Source organism: Rhincodon typus, chromosome 7, assembly GCF_021869965.1.
Source record: "Rhincodon typus isolate 14 chromosome 7, sRhiTyp1.1, whole genome shotgun sequence".
Lineage (NCBI taxonomy): Eukaryota > Metazoa > Chordata > Chondrichthyes > Orectolobiformes > Rhincodontidae > Rhincodon > Rhincodon typus.
Window position 1 is genome coordinate 80,348,443 of NC_063338.1, and position 19,745 is coordinate 80,368,187.

The 19,745-nt window shown below is 42.3% G+C and overlaps 1 protein-coding gene across 1 annotated transcript in view; it reads left to right on the forward strand.

The window, feature by feature from the left end:
- LOC109923655 overlaps positions 1 to 19,745 on the forward strand; it is a 64,248-nt gene that overhangs the window by 8,632 nt on the left and 35,871 nt on the right. The window contains exons 3-10 of the mRNA XM_048599247.1: positions 6,245 to 6,299; positions 6,419 to 6,589; positions 8,370 to 8,618; positions 8,820 to 9,056; positions 9,567 to 11,095; positions 12,048 to 12,099; positions 13,557 to 13,685; positions 14,661 to 14,723. Of these exons, the coding sequence (XP_048455204.1) occupies positions 6,245 to 6,299; positions 6,419 to 6,589; positions 8,370 to 8,618; positions 8,820 to 9,056; positions 9,567 to 11,095; positions 12,048 to 12,099; positions 13,557 to 13,685; positions 14,661 to 14,723 (2,485 nt within the window). The remainder of the gene's footprint in view (positions 1 to 6,244; positions 6,300 to 6,418; positions 6,590 to 8,369; positions 8,619 to 8,819; positions 9,057 to 9,566; positions 11,096 to 12,047; positions 12,100 to 13,556; positions 13,686 to 14,660; positions 14,724 to 19,745) is intronic.

Here is a 19,745-nt window from a genome sequence, read left to right on the forward strand (position 1 = left end):
GATTCCTTAGGTAGCAAATTAAAGAATGGTTTAGGGCAAACAATATTTACTCAAGGAAGGATATAAAGGTTATTAAGAATAGTTTGAAACGGTACAACACACACGCAGTATGCCACAGTCTGCAGTCACATAACAGTTTGAGAGACCCAGTTTGTGGGAGAATTTTAGATTTGTACACACAGAGCCTACAATAACTTACCTGAGGAGCAGAATGCTTTGCCTTCTCCTTCTCTGCAAATTGTCACGTCAAAGTTGTTTCAGAGATAGTAGGAACTGCAGATGTTGGAGAATCTGAGACAACAAGGTGTAGAGCTGGATGAACACAGCAGGCCAAGCAGCATCAGAGGAGCAGGAAAGATGACGTTTCGGGCCTAGACCCTTCTTCAGAAATGGGGGAGGGGAAAGGGGTTCTGAAATAAATAGGGAGAGAGGGGGAGGCGGATAGAAGATGGATAGAGGAGAAGATAGCTGGAGAGGAGACAGACAGGTCAAAGAGGCGGGGATGGAGCCAGTAAAGGTGAGTGTAGGTGGGGAGTTAGGGAGGGGATAGGTCTGTCCAGGGAGGACGGACAGGTCAAGGGGGCTAGTAGTAGGAGATGGGGGTGGGGCTTGAAGTGGGAGGAGGGGACAGGTGGGAGGAAGGACAGGTTAGGGAGGTGGGGACAAGCTGGGCTGGTTTTGGGATGCGGTATGGGGAGGTGAGATTTTGAAGCTTATGAAGCCCACATTGATACCATTGGGCTGCAGGGTTCCCAAGCGGACTATGAGGTGCTGTTCCTGCAACCTTAGGGTGGCATTGTTGTGGCACTGCAGGAGGCCCAGAATGGACATGTCGTCTGACGAATGGGAGGGGGAGTTGAAATGGTTCGCGACTGGGAGGTGCAGTTGTTTAGTGCGAACTGAGCGTAGGTGTTCTGCAAAGCGGTCCGCAAGCCTCCGCTTGGTTTCCCCGATGTAGAGGAGGCCACAACGGGAACAGCGGATGCAGTATACCACATTAGTAGATGTGCAGGTGAACATCTGCTTAATGTGGAAAGTCTTCTTGGGGCCTGGGATGGGGGTGAGGGGGGAGGTGTAGGGGCAGGTGTAGCATTTCCTGCGGTTGCAGGGAAAAGTGCCGGGTGAGGTGGGGCTGGAGGGGAGTGTGGAGCGGACAAAGGAGTCACAGAGAGAGTGGTCCCTCCGGAAAGTAGATAAGGGTGGGGAGGGAAAAATGTCTTTGGTGGTGGGGTCGGATTGCAGATGGCGGAAGTGTCGGAGGATGATGCGTTGGATCCGGAGGTTGGTGGGGTGGTACGTGAGGACGACGGGGATTCTGTTTTGGTTGTTATTGCGGGGACGGGGTGTGAGGGATGAGTTGCGGGAAATGCGGGAGACACGGTCGAGGGCGTTCTCGACCACTGAGTGGGGGGATGTTGCGGTCCTTGAAAAACGAGGACATCTGAGATGTTCGGGAGTGGAATGTCTCACCCTGGGAGCAGATGCGGCGGAGGCGAAGGGATTGGGAATAGGGGTTTTTTTGCAGGAAGGTGGATGGGAGGAGGCGTATTCTAGGTAGCTGTGGGAGTCGGTGGGCTTGAAATGGATATTGGTTTCAAGGTGGTTGCCAGAGATGGAAACAGAGAGGTCCAGGAAGGAGAGAGAGGTATTGGTGATGGTCCAGGTGAACTTAAGGTTGGGGTGGAAGGTGTTGGTGAAGTGGATGAACTGTTCGAGCTCCTCGTGGGAGCACGAGGTGGCGCCGATACAGTCATCAATGTAACGGAGGAAGAGGTGGGGTTTAGGGCCAGTGTAGGTACGGAAGAGGGATTGTTCCACGTAACCTATAAAGAGGCAGGCATAGCTTGGGCCCATGCGGGTACCCATGGCCACCCTCTTTGTCTGTAGGAAGTGGGAGGAATTGAAAGAGAAGTTGTTGAGGATGAGGACGAGTTTGGCTAAGCGGATGAGGGTGTCAGTGGAGGGGGACTGGTCGGGCCTGCGAGACAGGAAGAAGCGGAGGGCCTTTAGGCCATCTGAATGGGGAATGCAGGTGTATAGGGACTGGACGTCTATGGTAAAGATGAGATGTTGGGGACCAGGGAATTGGAAGTTTTGGAGGAGGTGGAGGGCGTGGGTGGTGTCACGGACGTAGGTGGGGAGTTCCTGGACCAAGGGGGAGAAAAGGGGACTTCGCAAGCTTCAAAATCTCCCCTCCCCCTACCGCATCCCAAAACCAGCCCAGCTTGTCCCCGCCTCCCTAACCAATCGTTCCTCCCACCCATCCCCTCCTCCCACCTCAAGCCCCACCCCCATCTCCTACTACTAGCCTCATCCCGTCCCCTTAACCTGTCTGTCCTCCCTGGGCTGACCTATCCCCTCCCTAACTCCCCACCTACACTCACCTTTACTGACTCCATCCCCGCCTCTTTGTCCTATCTGTCTCCTCTCCACCTATCTTCTCCTCTATCCATCTTCTGTCCGCCTCCCCCTCTCTCCCTCTTTATTTCAGAACCCTCTTCTCCTCCCCCATTTCTGAAGAAGGGTCTAGGCCCGAAACACCAGCTTTCCTGCTCCTCTGATGCTGCTTGGCCTGCTGTGTTCATCCAGCTCTACACTTTGTCTCACGTCAAAGTTTGTGAGTTGAAACTCACAGAATAGGAATCTTCAAGTCTGGCTAAAATTATAAGACTGTGGTATAATCTTAAAGTACTTTGCCCAAGGAACTAAATTCAGAAACAAAAAAGAATTCACAAATTGTCTAAAATATTGATCTGTAGCCAAAGTCACTTTTGTCACAAGCTGATAGTACTGGACCATCTCCCTTGAGCATTAATGGCTCACTGAACTCTCTTTTCTTTAGATATTGGTGTACTTCTTGAATTCTTCTTCAGAAATCTGTACTTGTGATGATGACTCCGGTTTGTCAGCCTTTCTAAAGCAATGATTTTAAACCAGTATCTGTCCAAAATCAAAATCCCTGAGTGACAATGGGAATTTGTTTATGTTGTGAGAGTTCTATGATCAAACAGAGAAAATATTGAAAAGCATTATATTGTTTTGGTATGCAAGAATCATGAAACCCAAAGATTGAAAAGCTTTTGGTTTCAGTTCACAGACAACCTATCTGGGGTTAGATGTGGATACAGTTTCTCCTGGAGAAAGGAGTTATTTCAGAACAATTAGGCACAATTAGGCACCTGGCTTTTAGTATGAAAATTTCATACCAGATGTGTTTGCTTAGACATCTGAAGGGGATAATTAAAGCTATGAAAGTTTAAGCTCAGTTGTGTGTGAGTAATCAAGGAAAGGACTATCAAACTGTCAAAATCAGGAATTTAAAGAGACAGTTAAGTCCAAAACTGTTTTTATAAAGTGGAGGTTGACCACTCACCAACCCTTAGAACTAAAATTGACACCCAAAGAGGAGTGCCTTGCCCTATAATCTGTTAAAAAGGAGTGTGAGAAGTAGCATAATCTGCCTTTCAACAGCTTTAAATAAAACAAACCCCTGACAATCATGTTGACAATCAACAAGTTATAATTTATTTATCTAACTCCAACAGTGATCAAATTAACTAAATTATTAACAAGCCAAATAAACCCCTTCTAACTAATAACTATTCTCAAATAAAACAAGATTCTAATGGTATGCTGTTCCAATAAATATAAGTCCCACTTTCATAAAATAAAATTTTAAAAATTGAATTTGGTCTTTCAAAATTACAGCCAGGTTGCGTATCTTCCAGAATGTTCTCTGACTTCTCCGTAGAATGTTCTGTCAGGAACGCCTTCTCCGTCAATTCTTCTGTCAGGAATATTAACTAGTTGTGCCATAGGTAACTTTGATTTAGGTGGCGTTTTCTCTAAAACTTAGAGAAGACTGTAAGAGCCAGCGATTCTTTCTTTAGAGCTGAGAGCTGTTAACTCTGGCAGGTGGCAGTTTGCTCCCCTGTCCTTGTCCAACTGCCCTCTTCTTTTATACTCTTTATAACATATCAAGTTCTTACAGTTGGATTGGCCCTATGTTGTCAAAACCACCAGATTTAGATTTAATGGGTTTTTGGTATCTAAGCCCTGGGGAAAATTGATGCCCAGAGAGATCTGAGTGTTCAGGTCCATTGTACCTTGGAGGTGGTAACACAGGTCGATAGAGTGGTCAAGAAGGCATACGGCATGCTTTCATTCATCGGCCGGGGTATTGAGTACAAGAGTTGGCAGGTCATGTTACAGTTGTATAGGACTTTGGTTCGACCACATTTGGAATACTGCGTACAGTTCTGGTTGTGTGGATGGTTTGGAGAGGTGCAGAGGAGGTTTACCAGGATGTTGCCTGGTATGGAGGGTGCTAGCTGTGAAGAGAGGTTGAGTAGATTAGGATTATTTACATTAGAAAGACGGAGGTTGAGGGGGGACCTGATTGAGGTCTACAAAATCATGAGAGGTATAGACAGGGTGGATAGCAAGAAGCTTTTTCCCAGAGTGGGAGACTGAATTACTAGGAGTCACGATTTCAAAGTGAGAGGGGAAAAGTTTAAGGAGATATGTTTGGAAAGTTCTTTACACAGAGGGTGTTGGGTGCCTGGAACGCATTGCCAGCGGAGGTGGTAGAGGCGGGCACGATAGCGTCATTTAAGATGTTTCTAGACAGGTACATGAATGGGCAGGGAGCAGAGGGATACAGATCCTTGGAAAATAGGTGACCGGTTTAGATAGAGGATTTGGATCGGTGCAGGCTTGGAGGGCCGAAGGGCCTGTTCCTGTGCTGTAATTTTCTTTGTTCTTTGTTCTTTAAGTGCCTGGTACAAATTAATTGGCTAAGTTCAAAATTTATTGTCTTGGTAGAAACTGCAGCTTGGCCTGCTAACAGTACGGCCTTTTGATACAAATGTTTCAATTCAGGTGCTGTGTGTGCACCTGCAAACCCACAAGCTGCTGCCCACAAACATCCTTTTTGAATCTCTAAGCATAGAAAAAGCACATCATCTTTTAATGGGACCACACACTGCTTTCCCCCACTATCATTTTACAAACACCAATATTGGGGTAGCATGGTGGCTCACTGGTTAGCACTGCTGCCTCACAGCACCAGGGACATTGGTTCAATTCTACCCTCAGGCAACTATCTGCATGGAGTTTGAACATTCTCCCCATATCTGCATGGGTTTGCTCCAGTTTCCTCCCACAGTCCAAAAATGTGCACGTTAGGTGGATTGGCTATGCTAAATTGCCCGTAGTGTTCAGGGATGGGTCTGGGTGGGATGTCTGAGTGTTGGTGTGGACTTGTTGGGCCAAAGGGCCTGTTTCCATATTGTAGGGATTCTATGATTTACAAACACCAAATTCTCATGTTCTGCTTTCCAATCCACAAATACTCTACCCAACATTGCAATACTATAGATGTGATAAAAAGGAAATTTTTTATGGTGTTTAGAATAAAGGAATAGTGTTGGAACAGGGGGATTTTGTTTCTCTGTGTGTTTTGAAGTCTTTCAAATTGTGTTATGTGTAAATTCTTTGGTTTTGTTTTAGCTTCATTTCTTTCATATAACAAGCCTTTGTTTTATTGTTAGACCAAATCTGCAACATTGCATACTTATGTTTCATTGAAAGACCATGTCGATAATGTTTTAAAATATGATCTATTAAGACAGATTCCAGTCTGGGATCAGTCTTGCCCTCTAATAACATTAGCTAGGATCATAGCAATACCAAAATATATAAATCTGTGATGGAAGAATACCTCAGGATGAGACATTTAGGGGAGGAGAGAAAATTAGGAGAAAAATGGAAAGCAAGCTGACTAATTTTTATTCTATTTGTGGTCTTTATTTTCATTCATTCCAAATCAAACATACGGCTACTTTACACAGAACACATTAATAAATAATGCTGTGCAATAGGCAGCTTGGTGGCTCAGTGGTTAGCGCTGTTGTCTCACAGCTCTAGGGATCTGGGTTCAATCCCAGCTTCAGGCAACTGTCTGTGTAAAGTTTGCATATTCTCCTGGTGTCTGTGCAGATTTCTTCTGGGTGCTCTGGCTTCCTCTCACAGTCCAAAGATGTGCAGGTTAGGTGGATTGATCATGCTAAATTGCCCACAGTGTCCAGGAATGCATAGGTTAGGGGGATTATCCATTGGAAATGTAGGGATAGGGTAATTGGGTGGGATGCAGTTCAGAGTGTCAATGTGGACTTATTGGGCCGAACAGCCTGTTTCTGCACTGTAGAAATTCTGTGAATACTCCCTTTTTATTATTCTGCAGACGCTAACAAAAGGATCTCAAAATCAAGGATCTTCAGTTCCAATGGAAGGATCAGGTACAGACTTTGTTTCTGCAGAACTAATTTTATCTTATCATAGCCATCATTATGTGTCACAATTGTTATCTACAGCGGGGGAAAAATATCACCTTCACATGTGGATTTTTCTTTTTCAGTTCTAGAGCCCTACAACACAGAGGACAGCTGCCTCAGTCAGATGCTGGTCAGCAGTGATGGTCCATTAGATACAGATGTTGTAGCAATGTATTTTGAAAAGTTTGCGTCAGATGTGAAAATCCATGAAAATGACGTAACTTCTTGGTTTGTAACCTGCTCAAGCAGAAACGGTAAATGTATATATCATTAACTGTAACATTGAGGGAAACAATGAGAATACGTGGCAGAAATCTAAAGGTACCAAAGTGGAAATGATTGCATTCGGCAGATACCTACTATTTATATAACATTAAGCTGTGCATTGGTGTGCTAATATTCTGCACAGGAGTCCATAGAATTTGTCTTTTTATGGCACAAATGAACAGTAAAATTAAATAAAAGTAATATTCAAGTAGAATTATTAATAGTTTCTGCTTTATACAGCACATACTCCGTTTAGTAAGAGACTAATACATAGTCTCAGTTCTAGACTTTAATTTATTTCTAAAAGCAAGTGCCTGATTTATAAAAGGGGAAGACAGAGAGAGCAAAGCACATTTGAGATAGGGAAAGAAAGAATTGAGGGAATGCCATTCAATGTAATCATAGGATTTCACCCAATTAGCAATCCCAGGCTTTAGAAGGATGTATTAATCTCACTGCCCATGATTTATAATAACTCATTGAATGGTGTGTTATGTTTTTCACCTCAGTTTCAGATTTTGGGCTCAGTTTCAACATCCTCATAAATATAGTTGTCCTGATTGCTCTCGTAAGTTTCTGAATGTCTTACGTTGAGGAATTATGCCTGTACTACCCAGTACCCATGTAAATTATAATGTAACAAGTGATGTAATCATGGAAGCCCTTTATAATCCAAATTACATATTACAGGGGTTCATGGGTATGGCACAAAGTGGAATTTTTGACTTCCATCTGCAACTGTTGAAAAGTTAGCTGTTGTTGGAAGTCTGAGCGATTCCTGGATTTGGGCCTAATTTGAATGCATATTTGTTTGACCATCTGAGATGATATTATGAACGGTTTTATGTCTTTTGTTAATGACAAGAATTGGGACAAGGCCAAAGATACTTAATGTATCTGTTTCATTGAAATGGTCGGCCAGCTTTAAAACATTTTATTAAATATCTATTGCATTTGACCATTCCATTGTAAATCTTCGCCAGATCACTTTGTTTTTAAAGCACAGCAATTAAACATAACTCAGTCTCAAAATCATTTTCATTGCAAGTAAAATCTTTCAAAAATCCCAGAACAGGATAACCTTATTCACAAGCTGTTGAGTCTGCTACTGGAGAGAAGAGACAAATAAACCTTTTCAGTAACATCAAGGTCAGCTCACACCAAACATTCTCAGATCTGATTTAACAACAGGGTAGAAGGAAAGCAGTAATTATTTTGTATGGAAGGCACTCACAGCACCAAAACACACTAATGCAGTTTTTTTAAACTTTTCACTGACGTGCTCAAAAAATTAATTAAAAACTGAAAGAACTGCAGATGATGAAAATCAGAAACAAAAATAGAAATTGCTGAAAAAAACACAACAGGTTTGGCGGCACCTGTTGGAGAGAAATCAGAGTTAACGTTTCGACCTAAAACATTAACTCAGATTTCTCTCCACAGATGCTGCCAGACCTGTTGAGCTTATCCAGCAATTTCTGTTTTTGCTGAAAAAAGTAATGTGTAAGACTGACAGTTCTCTCTCAAAGTATCCTTAGTTCACAATTTGCAGTGAATATCTGTGAATTTATGAGGTAGCTGCAAATGACTTCATGAACATTTTCAGCACAATCTCTCCTTGGTTGCCTGTTACATTAGGTTATGCACAAAACAGTTGGACTTGTACCATTTTTATTGTGCACAATGCTTGTTAAGGGTAATACAAGGTAAGATGCACACAAATAAAAAATTGACTGATTGTTTTGCCTTTCTGGTTTGTGTTTACAGATTTGGAAAAAATAATTTCACAAAAACAGCACAAGCTGGGTGGCAAAACTCTGGATGTGCAATTATATGATAGAAGGAAAGAAGATGAAAAGTATGAGCCCCGAACTTTTCTTTTGAAAGGTTTTGATGTTAATTCGAGATTAGATCATATTTCATTGTACATTGACAGTCTCAGTAATAGCACACGGCATCGTATTGAACCTTTGCAGGATGGTGAAACAGTGGTGATCACATTTGAGACTGATATAGGTCGGTATTCTTAAATTTTGTGTTTTTTTTTACAATTTTTCTTTAGTTAATAGTGACTCATTTATTTGCATGTTTGGAATTGAAGTCAGTGTGATTGATAGATGGACTTAATGAAATGGTTTCCCTGAATTCTGTATTGCAAATCGTAAAGAATGTCTATTGTGCTGTAATATAGAACTTTTCATTACGTTGTTTTATTAGATGCCAACTCCTTTCTGAAGAATTGTGGTCAGAAGCCATTTGAAAACAGTTGCATCACTGCCAAACGACTGGCCAAGACAAATTCAGTGCAGATAGAAGGAGTTCAGCCCAGTTTGAGTGATGATTTGCTCGACTTGTACTTTTCAAATACAAATCGCAGTGGTGGTGGGGATATCACTGAAATCATTGTTCAAAGACATGCAGAGAAAGCTATTGTTTGTTACCAAGATCATGAGGGTATGGTATTTCTATTTTTTAAAACAGTATTTCATAATTCAAATGTTAAATTTTTGTCTTTTCCACCACATTGTTTCTAAGTTTCATAATAACTATTCATGGCCCTGATTTTAAGCCAACTTGCGGAAAGATTGGGTCAGGGAATAATTACAACTGGGAAAATTGATTTACTGTCCCTTTCCCATCAAAACTTCAATTCTGGAATTGATTCAGGTATCCAACTCAGTGGCTGACCCACAATGGCAGCTGAATGAAATTGCACTTAAAAGCTGATAAACATGTGTGGAATCAAGGCAAAATGCTCTGGTTTCTGTAAGTCTGAAATAAAAATAGAATGTGCTCAAAATATGAAGCAGATCTGAAAGCATTTACAGGGAAGGGAACAGACCTAACTATTTTAGTTAAATATGACTCTCCTTCAGACTGAGAGTGTGTTGTAAGTCTACAAAAGACTAGGTAAAGAATGTATTTATTTGTGCAATTTACTTTGTTCCAATTGTATTTTTGCAGTGGTAAAAAGAGTCATCGAGAGGGAGCATTGCCTAAAGGGTGTTCAGCTATCAGTTATTCGCTATTACCATGATCAGCAATTATCATTGTGTGGAGGTAATGATCCAAAATTCAAACTGCCTGAACAATGTGGTATTTGCATCAATACTGTTCTTCTGAACTACATTGCAAACACTCGTCGCTGTAAACAGGAGATAGAAGAAATTGCAAAGAGTGTTTATTGTAACATTACATTTACGGACTCTCAAAATTCAAACCAAATGATTTTGAAGCCATCTTTTGATGCAAATATATTGTTGTGCTACAAAATTGCTAAGGACTGGAAGAAGCTGGCAGAAGAGGCAATTCAGAAATTCATTGGGCAATTCGACTTCAGGGACTTTCCAACAGATAAAGAATTGTGGGAGAAAGTGAAGAACAAAAGTAGGGGGCTGAAAGCACCTGGCATTGATGTTGTTTATTCTTCTGCAGAAAACAAGATTGTCCTTGTTGGCAAAAAAACTAACATTTTGGAAACTTCCAAAGTCCTAGAGGGAATATTGGAAAAAGCAAGGAAAGAATTAGATATCGAAAGAAATACCGTTGAAGAGCAGGTTTTATTGCAAAGTCTCGAGGAGTTGGAATTTGTGCAAAGCCATGTCAAAGCCACTGTTTCCTCTGTGGAAATCGCCACCTGCAAAGCTCCCCCTACTTTAAAACTGAAAGGGCTGAAGGAAGACGTTTGCCAAGCTCACAAAATCATCAGCCAGTTTCAATCACAGTTAGAGAGGAAGCCCCTCAATCAGTCTTCATGCATGACGGATTTTATCAAATCGTTAGACCTCAAGGAATTTGTGCAAACTCACTTCATTCAAAATGGTATAAAGGCCACATTGGTGTATGGACAATCAGTTGAGCTCTTGGCTGTCAAGGCCGATGTAAGTAAAGGGGAAGATAAAATAAAGCAACTTTTCCAGGAAATTAGGATTGACTTGACTCCACAACAAATCAAAGTCACTGAAGTTGACAACTGGAAAAGGTTCCTTGATGATTTAGAAGTTGACATGAAGTCAAACACTGCAGGCTGCAGAATCAGAGAGGAGAAGAATCAGGGCACCATATTAATTGTAGGATATTCCAACATTGTTGTTGATGTTGCAAAAATGATAAACAATTACCTAGACAATAAGGAGGTGATCACACAAGTTATTTCTGCCACAGTAATGCAGGTGAACTATATGGAAAATTGCTTCACTCTTTCAGAACTACCTGAAATTCAAAACAAAGACATCATTATATCATATATCAGAAAGCCTTCTCCAGGTTTAAAAATATCTGGTACAGCAGAGCATATGAATGAGGCAGTTTCTGCTATTAAGGATAAGTTATCACAAATTCAGTCAGCAACGTATACTTACAACAAGCCAGGAGAGGCCAAAGCACTGTCTAAACACAAAGATATCCTACAAGTCAAGGCCAGAGTTTGTGGATGCATATTGTTAATTGAAACCAAGGAAGAGTGCCAGAGTTTGTCAAGCCACCCACAACCTGTAAGTCTACACAATCAAGTGACTTCAACTTATTTGCCTGGTAAACCATTATACTCGTCTAAAAGTCAGATGAATATATATTGTTGAGTAGAATTAATGCCAAGGTCCCAAACGTTTACAGGGTGAAGGGAGGGGGCACGATAAGAATGGTGCCAGTGAGGCTTAAAATGGCTAAAAACACCTCAAAAGGGCTTAAAAGAAGTACTTCATTATAACTGTAATTCTGTCTTTTTTCACTGAATGTAGCACTTGCTGTTAAGTGCCACTTGATTGTATTTTTAACACCTTCCAATATTATACTGATAAAGTTGTAATTCACTAGATTAGGTTTGTGCTGCTTTTTCTGGACAGGACATAACACCATTTTCCATATTATCTGGTAGATACCAGTGTTGTAGTTGTACCAGAGCACAAATCTTCAGGCTACTGTTAAATTAGATCCAAGCCAGATGGTGAAGTGAGAATCAGTTTACAGAGTTTATTTTTGACATTAGATTTATTCACAGAATTTAAGTGTGTAGTGCCCAGCTTCCTAACTAGACCCTTCAGTTCCAATCTAAATGCAGTCAACAATTTTATAATTGACCTGTTCAGAGATTTTATTACACACCTCTGAAGTACATGGGACTTGAACCTGGTTCTTCCTGGCTCAGAGGTAGGGACACTTGTACTGCACCACTAGAACCCTTCCAATGAATTTGGTGATAATTAATCAATCAATACCCTTCCCTTGTTTATCCTTAACTGCAACTGTATAATTTACTTGACCCCATATCAAGTGTGTGTTCAGCTGCTTCTTTATGCTCTGTGAATTAAATTGAATTGGCCAAAGGCTGACATCTGTGTTGCTGAGAATCCTAAGGAATTTATTGAACCAGTTGCAGGAATAATGCATTGTTGTTAATTTATTCACACTTGTCTGCTCTTTAATAATTGTTTATTTGATGCTTAGATTATGTTACAACAGAAACAAACCCACATGCCACCAATACTACCTCCCCAAGGTAAGATATCACTCGTAATTTTTAAGCATGGCAGTAGAATCAACAAATTTAACAAAATACAACTGGAACGTCAATAGTTTCTAGAAATGCTTCTGTTGACATAATTCTCATGACAGTTTATGAGCTATGTTAATCTTTGGCATAGCTTGACTGAATGAATTGTGGGAAATTTCTGGGACTTGACTCATGCCTTTATTGTAATCACGGTTCCACTTGCACAAGGCATAATGGATAATGTGTGAGGTAGTTTCAAGATTCTTAAGGCGGATGAAAACCATGAGTGTGTTATTCCACACCCCCACCCAACCCCTGAGCCTGGTGAGTTGGTATCATCAACTTGACCACCAGAGGATGCTGGACAGCTGACTGTAATTGTGACACCCTGGAATAGTTTGAGAGTCAGGGCTCGGTTCTTGTGGTGACCTGAGGTCAGAGTTTGCAAGCCCCAGGGAAACCCTTTGGCCTTGAGCTGATGTACAATCAGGAGGCTTAATTGATCTGTGAATCAAAAGGAATTAGGATAAAGAGTGGGATGTGGCCCTCATATCTGAAGTCATGACAGGATGCAGGGGAACCATGTGGTTGGTCCCAGCAGCGAATGTAGATATGTATCCTTGGGCCTGTTAGTCTCACAAAAAGAAGGAGGAATGAATGCCCTTTGGCCCAACATTCAGCTGATACTGACTGGAACATGTACGGCATAATTTCCACTCATGTCTGGTTAAAAACTGCCATTTGGGGTCCTCAGAAACCCCATCTTAAATAAGCCTACCAACAAGCTCAAGGACCTTCCCCCATCATTCAGCAGTAGGCTCTGTAAAATATTGCCAGAGACAACAAGGATGGGGAAGTGGGTGCCTTCAGTTATTTTCAAGGCTATTTCCTCTGTCTAGGAGGCCTTAAAATTTATGCTTCAAATTTTACACCTTTCTTAATATCATAAATAATGAAATCCCTGTACGACAAGTTCCAACATTTTCTTAAATGTTTTACTTTGTTCCTTTTAACGTCCCACGCACTACACGGTCAGGGAAATGTACGTGTGAGTCCTATCTTTGCCCTTTGTAACACATTTTCCCAAAGAGGACATAAATGAGAGGAAGCGAATTGATTGAACTTCATTAAGATGTAAATACAGATAACAAACAGGAAAGAACGCAAGAAAAATAATGTGACAGCAACTGCTTAATAGAACTAAAGGATTCAATAGAAAATGTGGTGGAAGTGGGAGCAACTCTAGATCATGTATCAAGCTGTCATCCTAACACAGAGACTTGCAAATGAGGGCTGTAACCTTAAAATATGTTAAAACCGTAAAAATTGCAAATAAAATAAAGAAACCATAATTCATTGTCATTTAAGATTTTACAAGAAAAATGTTTAGTGTTTAATGACATAACATATGTAAATCATATATTCATTTAATTCAGAGTAATGATGTTTTGATCTCTCTGCAGTTTCTACGCCAGCAGCAGCAGGAATACAAATATGTGGGATAACAATAAATCTAAAAAAAGGTGATATCACCCAGGAAAGTACAGATGCCATAGTAAATTCTACCAACAACAATTTAAACTTAAATACTGGTAAGTCTAAGTGGTCATCTCTCTAAATAGACACTAAATGGAAAAAAATGTCCACAACTTACAGTCATCTGAACAGTGCGGAAATAGGCAGTTAAAATTGGCCGTGCAACTATTCTTTGGCATATTTCACACTGGTTTCAATTTTAAACTATTTTCCTTTGCAGACAGAAAGGGCATTGACTCGAAACTGGTGGGATCATTCATTAAATAGTAAATTGAGCTTCTATGACATTATCAAGGTGCAACTATTATTTCAACCTGAATAAAGAAACCATTGTGGATGAGCATTTAGGTCCAAAGGACCAGCCAAAAAAATTGCAATTGTTTTAATTTTTATTGACTTCTCTTTTGGGCCTGCGAGGAGCAGAATTGCACAAATAACATTCAAGTGTTGACTTAATGTCCTCTAAAGAGCCCTGAGGGTGGCACGATGGCTCAGTGGTTAGCATTGCTGCCGCCCAGCATCAGGAACCCCAATTCGATTCCACCCCTCAGTAAGGGGTGTGATTTTCTCAGATATGTGCTTTGGAAGAAAAGTAGCTACATTTTGTGTGGAGTTTGCACCTTCTCCTCGTGTCTGTGTGAGTTTCCTCCAGGTACACCATGTTCCTCACATAGTCTAAAGATGTGCAGGTTAGGTGACTTGGTCACGCTAAACTGCCCCCAGAGTCCATGGACATGCAGGCTAGATGGATTAGTCATGGGAAATGCAGGGTTACAAGGATAGGGGGGTGGGAATGTTCTTCAGAGGGTCAGTGTGACTTGATGGGCCAAATGGCCTGTTTCCACACTGTTCTGTGAGGGAAAATAACTTTTGGGGAAGGTTGAATGGTTGGCTCTCCACTGACCAATTTGCATTATCGTCCAATTTTAAAATTGCCCAAATTACACAAAAAATCTAAATGTGACTGATGATTCTGTTTTTTTCAAGTAACAAAGGTCCTATTTTCTTTTTAATATTCTTTTCTCTTACAGGTGTATCTGGTGCAATACTAAAAGCTGCAGGCAGTTCTGTGCAAGATGAATGCGAAGCACTAGGTACTGGTCATGCTCAGTAAGGGGTGTGATTTTCTCAGATATGTGCTTTGGAAGAAAAGTAGCTACATTTTGTGTAAAAATTGCATAATGAGCCCTCACATTTGATAAGTCTTCAGGCATCTATCAATTGGAAGAAAGAAGACATTGAAAAAGGAGCAAGAGAATAAGAGGGCAGATTGAAATTCTCAGTTTATGAGAAAATATTGAAAGGAATTAGAGGAGTTGATATGTTCTTACAATATATCAGTTGGATCTATTGCAAAAATATCAAGATTTGGTGTTGTTGAAGAGAAGATAGAGTACACTGAAATTTATTTACAGAATGACATTGAACAGCTGAGAGGGGGAAGCTGAGTGTTTTATTCTGTCCTAAGTTTTATTCTGTCCTAACAACTAAGTAGCAATTTAAGTTACAGTCTGGTGAGGGGTTGTCCTCCTGACTATCCCCTAAGATTGACCAAGTGATATCTGTAATCTACTGAGATTAGGTCAGTTCTGTTCTAGGGCAAACATGGGTCCAAAGTTAATGGCAATCAATACCTCTGGGCCAAGGAGTGTAACTATCTGAATATCCGCACCTTTAATTGGCCTCAACCCCCTCCCCTAACAGTGAAGGAATGCTGGGAAGTAATACTGGTTCCAGGAGGGCTAATGCCCCTGTAACCCTTCCAAAAGCACATCACCACTTCAGTTATTCAAACAGGCCCTTCTTCTGGCTTTATGACAGGATTATGGTGGCATAAAAATTTTTGGCACAGATTCGATTTGGGTTTCTAAGCAAACAGATTGGTTATCATTCAGTTGTGCTGCGTAGTAAGTGCAATGCTGTAGGACCAGGCTCTATGCATCCCGCCTGCTGTGAATAATTAAATTGTAGTACGCTTAAAAACAATGAGTTTACGGCAGCTTTTGTCATACCCAAACAAAAAAATCTGTTTCAGTCAAGCATTGTACAAAAAACCTATAATCCAGTGGCCAGCAGGTATTACAACCTCTGTTTGAATGCTATAAGTCATGGCTAATATACTCATACAGCACGGAAACAGACCCTTCGGTCCAACTTGTCCATGCCAACCAGGTTTCTAAACTGAACTGGTCCCATTTGCCTGTGTCAGCCAATATCCCTCTTGACCTTTCCTATCATGTACCTATCCAAATGTCTTTTAAATGTTGTGACTGTACTCCCTTTCCCACTTCTTCTGGAAAGCCATTCCATATACGTACCACCCTCTGTGTGAAAACGTTGCCCCTCAGGTCCCTGTTAAATCTTTCTCCTCTCACCTTAAACCTATTCCTCCTAGTTTTGGATTTCCCTAGGGGAAAAGACCTTGGCTATTCACCTTATCTCTGCCCCTTATGATTTCATACATCTCTAAATGGTCATCTCAGCCCCCTAACTCCAGGGAAAAGGAGCCTTTCTAGCCTCTCCATATAACTCAAACCGTCCAGTCTCAGTAATACCCTTGTAAATTGTTTTTGCACCCTTTCCAATTTAATAACATCCTTCCTTCCAGCAGTGCGATGAGAATTGTATGCAGTACTCCAAACATGGCCTTGCCAATGTCTTGTACAGCTGTAATATGACGTCCCAACAACTGAACTCAGTGCTCTAACCGGTGAAGACAAGCACATGACATGCCGTCTTCACCACCTTGTCCACCTGTGACGCCACTTTCAAGGGACAATGTACTTGCACCCCTAGGTCTCTCTGTCTGGCAACACTCCCCATGGCCCTACTGCTAACTTTGTAAGTCCTGCCCTAGTTTGTCTTACCAAAACTCAACACCTCACATTTAGCAAAATTGAACTCCATCTGCCATTCCAGGGCCCACTGGCCCAGTTGATCAAGATTCCATTGTAATCTTAGATAATCTTCTTCACTGTTGACTACACCACCAACTTCAACAAACTTACTGACCATGCCTCCTATATTCTCATCTAAATTGTTTAAATAAATGATGAACAACTGTGAACCTAGCAATGATCCTTACTGCATACTGCTAGTCACAGACCTCCAGTCTGAACAACAAACCTCTACTACCACCCTCTGTCTCCTATTGTCAAGCCAATTTTCTATCCAATTGGCTGGATCTCCCTGGACCCCATGTGACCTAACCTTACTTAGCAGTCAACCATGCGGAACTTGTTAAAAGCCTTACTAAATTCCATGTAGAGAATGTCTATCACTCTGCCTTCATCTATCTTCTTGGTCACCTCATCAAAAAAAAACTACCAAGTTTGTAAGAAATGATTTCCCACGCATAAAGCCACGCTGACTATCCCTAATCAGTCCTTGCCTTTCCAATAAATGTAGATCCTGTATCTCAGAATCCCCTACAACAACTTACCCACCATTGACATCAGGCTCACTAGCCTGTAATTCCTTGGTTTTTCCTTGCAGCCTGTCTTAAATAATGACACAGCACTGGCCACCCTCCAGTCGTCTCTACGACATCTCGCCTGTGGCTGTCAATGATACAATATCTCTGCTAGGGGCCCCGCAATTTCTTTCCTATCTTTCCACAATGCCCCAGGATACACTTGATCAGGTCCTGGGGTTTTATCCATGTTTATATTTTTTTAAGATAGCCAGCATCTCCTCTTCTACAATGTAAACTATTTGTTTCCCTGAGTTCCCTAGCTTCTATGTCTTTCTCCATGGTAAAAACTGATGTGACATGTTCATTTAGGATTTCCTGTGGTTCTACACAAAGGCAGCCTTGTTGACCTTGCAGGAGTCCAATTCTCTCCCTAGTTACTCTTTTGTCCTTTAATGTATTTGTAGAATCGCTTTGGATTCTCCTTAACCTTATCTGCCAAAGCTATCTCATGCTCCCTTTTTCCCTCTTGATTTCCCTCTTAAGTGTACTCCTATACTCTCAAGGGATTCACATGATCCCAGCTGTCTCCTTTTTCCTGACCAGAGCCTCAATATCTATAGTCATCCAGTGTTTCTTACTCCTGCCAGCCTTGCTGTTCACACTAACAGGAACATGCTGTCCCTGAACTCTCGTTATCTCACTTTTGAAAGAGTCTTATTTGCCAGAAATCTCTTTATCTACTAACTGCTTCCCCCAATTAACATTTGAAAGTTCCTGTCTAATGCCATCGAAATTAGCCTGCCTCAATTTAGAACGTTAGCTTGTGGACCAGGCCTATCCTTTTCCATAACTATTTTAAAACTAATAGAATTATGATCACTTGTCCCAAGATGGTCCGTTATTAACATCTCAGTCACTTATCCACAGAAATAGTAAGAACTGCAGATGCTGGAGTCAGACATAACACAGTGTGCAGCTGGAGGAACACAGCAGGCCAGGCAGCATCAGAGGAGCAGGAAAGTTGATGTTTTATGTCGGGACCCTTCTTCAGAAATGGGGGGGATGGGAAAGGAGCTATGAAATAAATAGAGAGAGGAGGGGCAAGGCTGGGGAAGGTAGGTGGGATGGTGATAGGTGAGAGCAGGTAGGCAGTGGTGGGGATTGGTCGGTGAGGTGGGAGGAGCGGAGAGTTGGGAGAGAAGATTGACAAGTTATGTCAGGTCAAGGAGGCGGGGATGAAAGGGTGGATTGGTCATGGGATGAGGCCGGGGGTGGGGAGATTTTGAAACTAGTAAAATCCACATTTAGGCCATTAGGCTGTAGGCTCCTGAGGCAGAATATGAGGTGCTGTTCCTCCAGTTTGCGGGTGGCGTCATTGTGACACTAGAGGAGGCCCAGGATGGACATGTCACCAAGGGAGTGGAAGGGGGAGTTAAAATGTTTCGTGACCGGAAAATGTTGTTGTTTGCCACGATCAGAGCACAGGTGCTCTACAAAGCGGTCTCCGAGCCTCCGCTTGGTCTCACCGATGTAGAGGAGGCCACATCGGGAGCAGCAGATGCAATAGACCACATTGACGTATGTGCAAGTGAATCTCCGTCTGATGTGGAAGGTTTGTTTGGTGTCTTGAATGGAGCTGAGGGGGGAGGTGTAGGGGCACTTCCTGCGGTTACAGGGAAAGGTGGTGGAGGTGGTGGGGTTAGTGGGGAGTGTGGAGCGGATGAGGGAGTGGCAGAGAGAGCAGTCCCTACGGAAGGCAGATAGGGGTGGGGAGGGAAATATCTCTTTGGTTGTGGGGTCGGATTATAGGTGGCGAAAGTGGTGGAGAATGATGCGTTGGAAATGAAGGTTAGTGGGGTGATACTTGAGGACAAGGGGGATTCTGTCTTTGTTTTTGTTGTGAGGAGGGGATGTGAGGGCAGAGATGCGGGAAACGCAAGAGATGCGGTCGACAGCATTTTCAACCTCCAAAGATGGGTTGTTGCGGTCCTTGAAATAAGAGGACATCTGGGATGTTTGGGAGTGGAACGCCCCACCTTAGGAGCAGACGCAGTGGAGACGGAACAATTGGGAATAGGAGATCGCATTCTTGCAGGAAGGTGGGTGAGAGGAGGTGTAGTCTAGGTTGCTGTGGGAGTTGGTGGGCTTGAAATAGACATTGGTTTCAAGGCGGTCACCAGAGATGGCGACAGAGAGGACCAGGAAGGAGAGAGAGATATTAAAGATGGTCCAGGTGAATTTGCAGTTGGGGTGAAAGGTGTTAATAAAGTTGAAGCTTCTCGTGGGAGCATGAAGCAGTGTCGATATGGTCATCGATATAACAGAGGAAGAGGTGGGGGATGGGGCCAGTGTAGCAGCAGAAGACGGACTGTTCCACGTATCCTACGAAGGGGCAGGCATCGCTTGGGCCCAAGCGGGTGCCCATGGCCACCCCCTTAGTCTGTAGGAAGTGGAAGGAGTTAATGGAGAAGTTGTTAAGGGTAAGGACGAGACAACAAGGTGCAGGGCTGGATGAACACAGCAGGCCAAGCAGCATCATAGGAGCAGAGAGGCTGACGTTTCGGGCCTAGACCCTTCATCAGAAAAGGGGGAGGGGAAGGGGGTTTTGAAATAAATAGGGAGAGAGTGGGAGGCGGATAGAAGAGGGATAGAGGAGAGGATAGGTGGAGAGGAAACAAACAGGTCGAAGAGGCGGGGATGG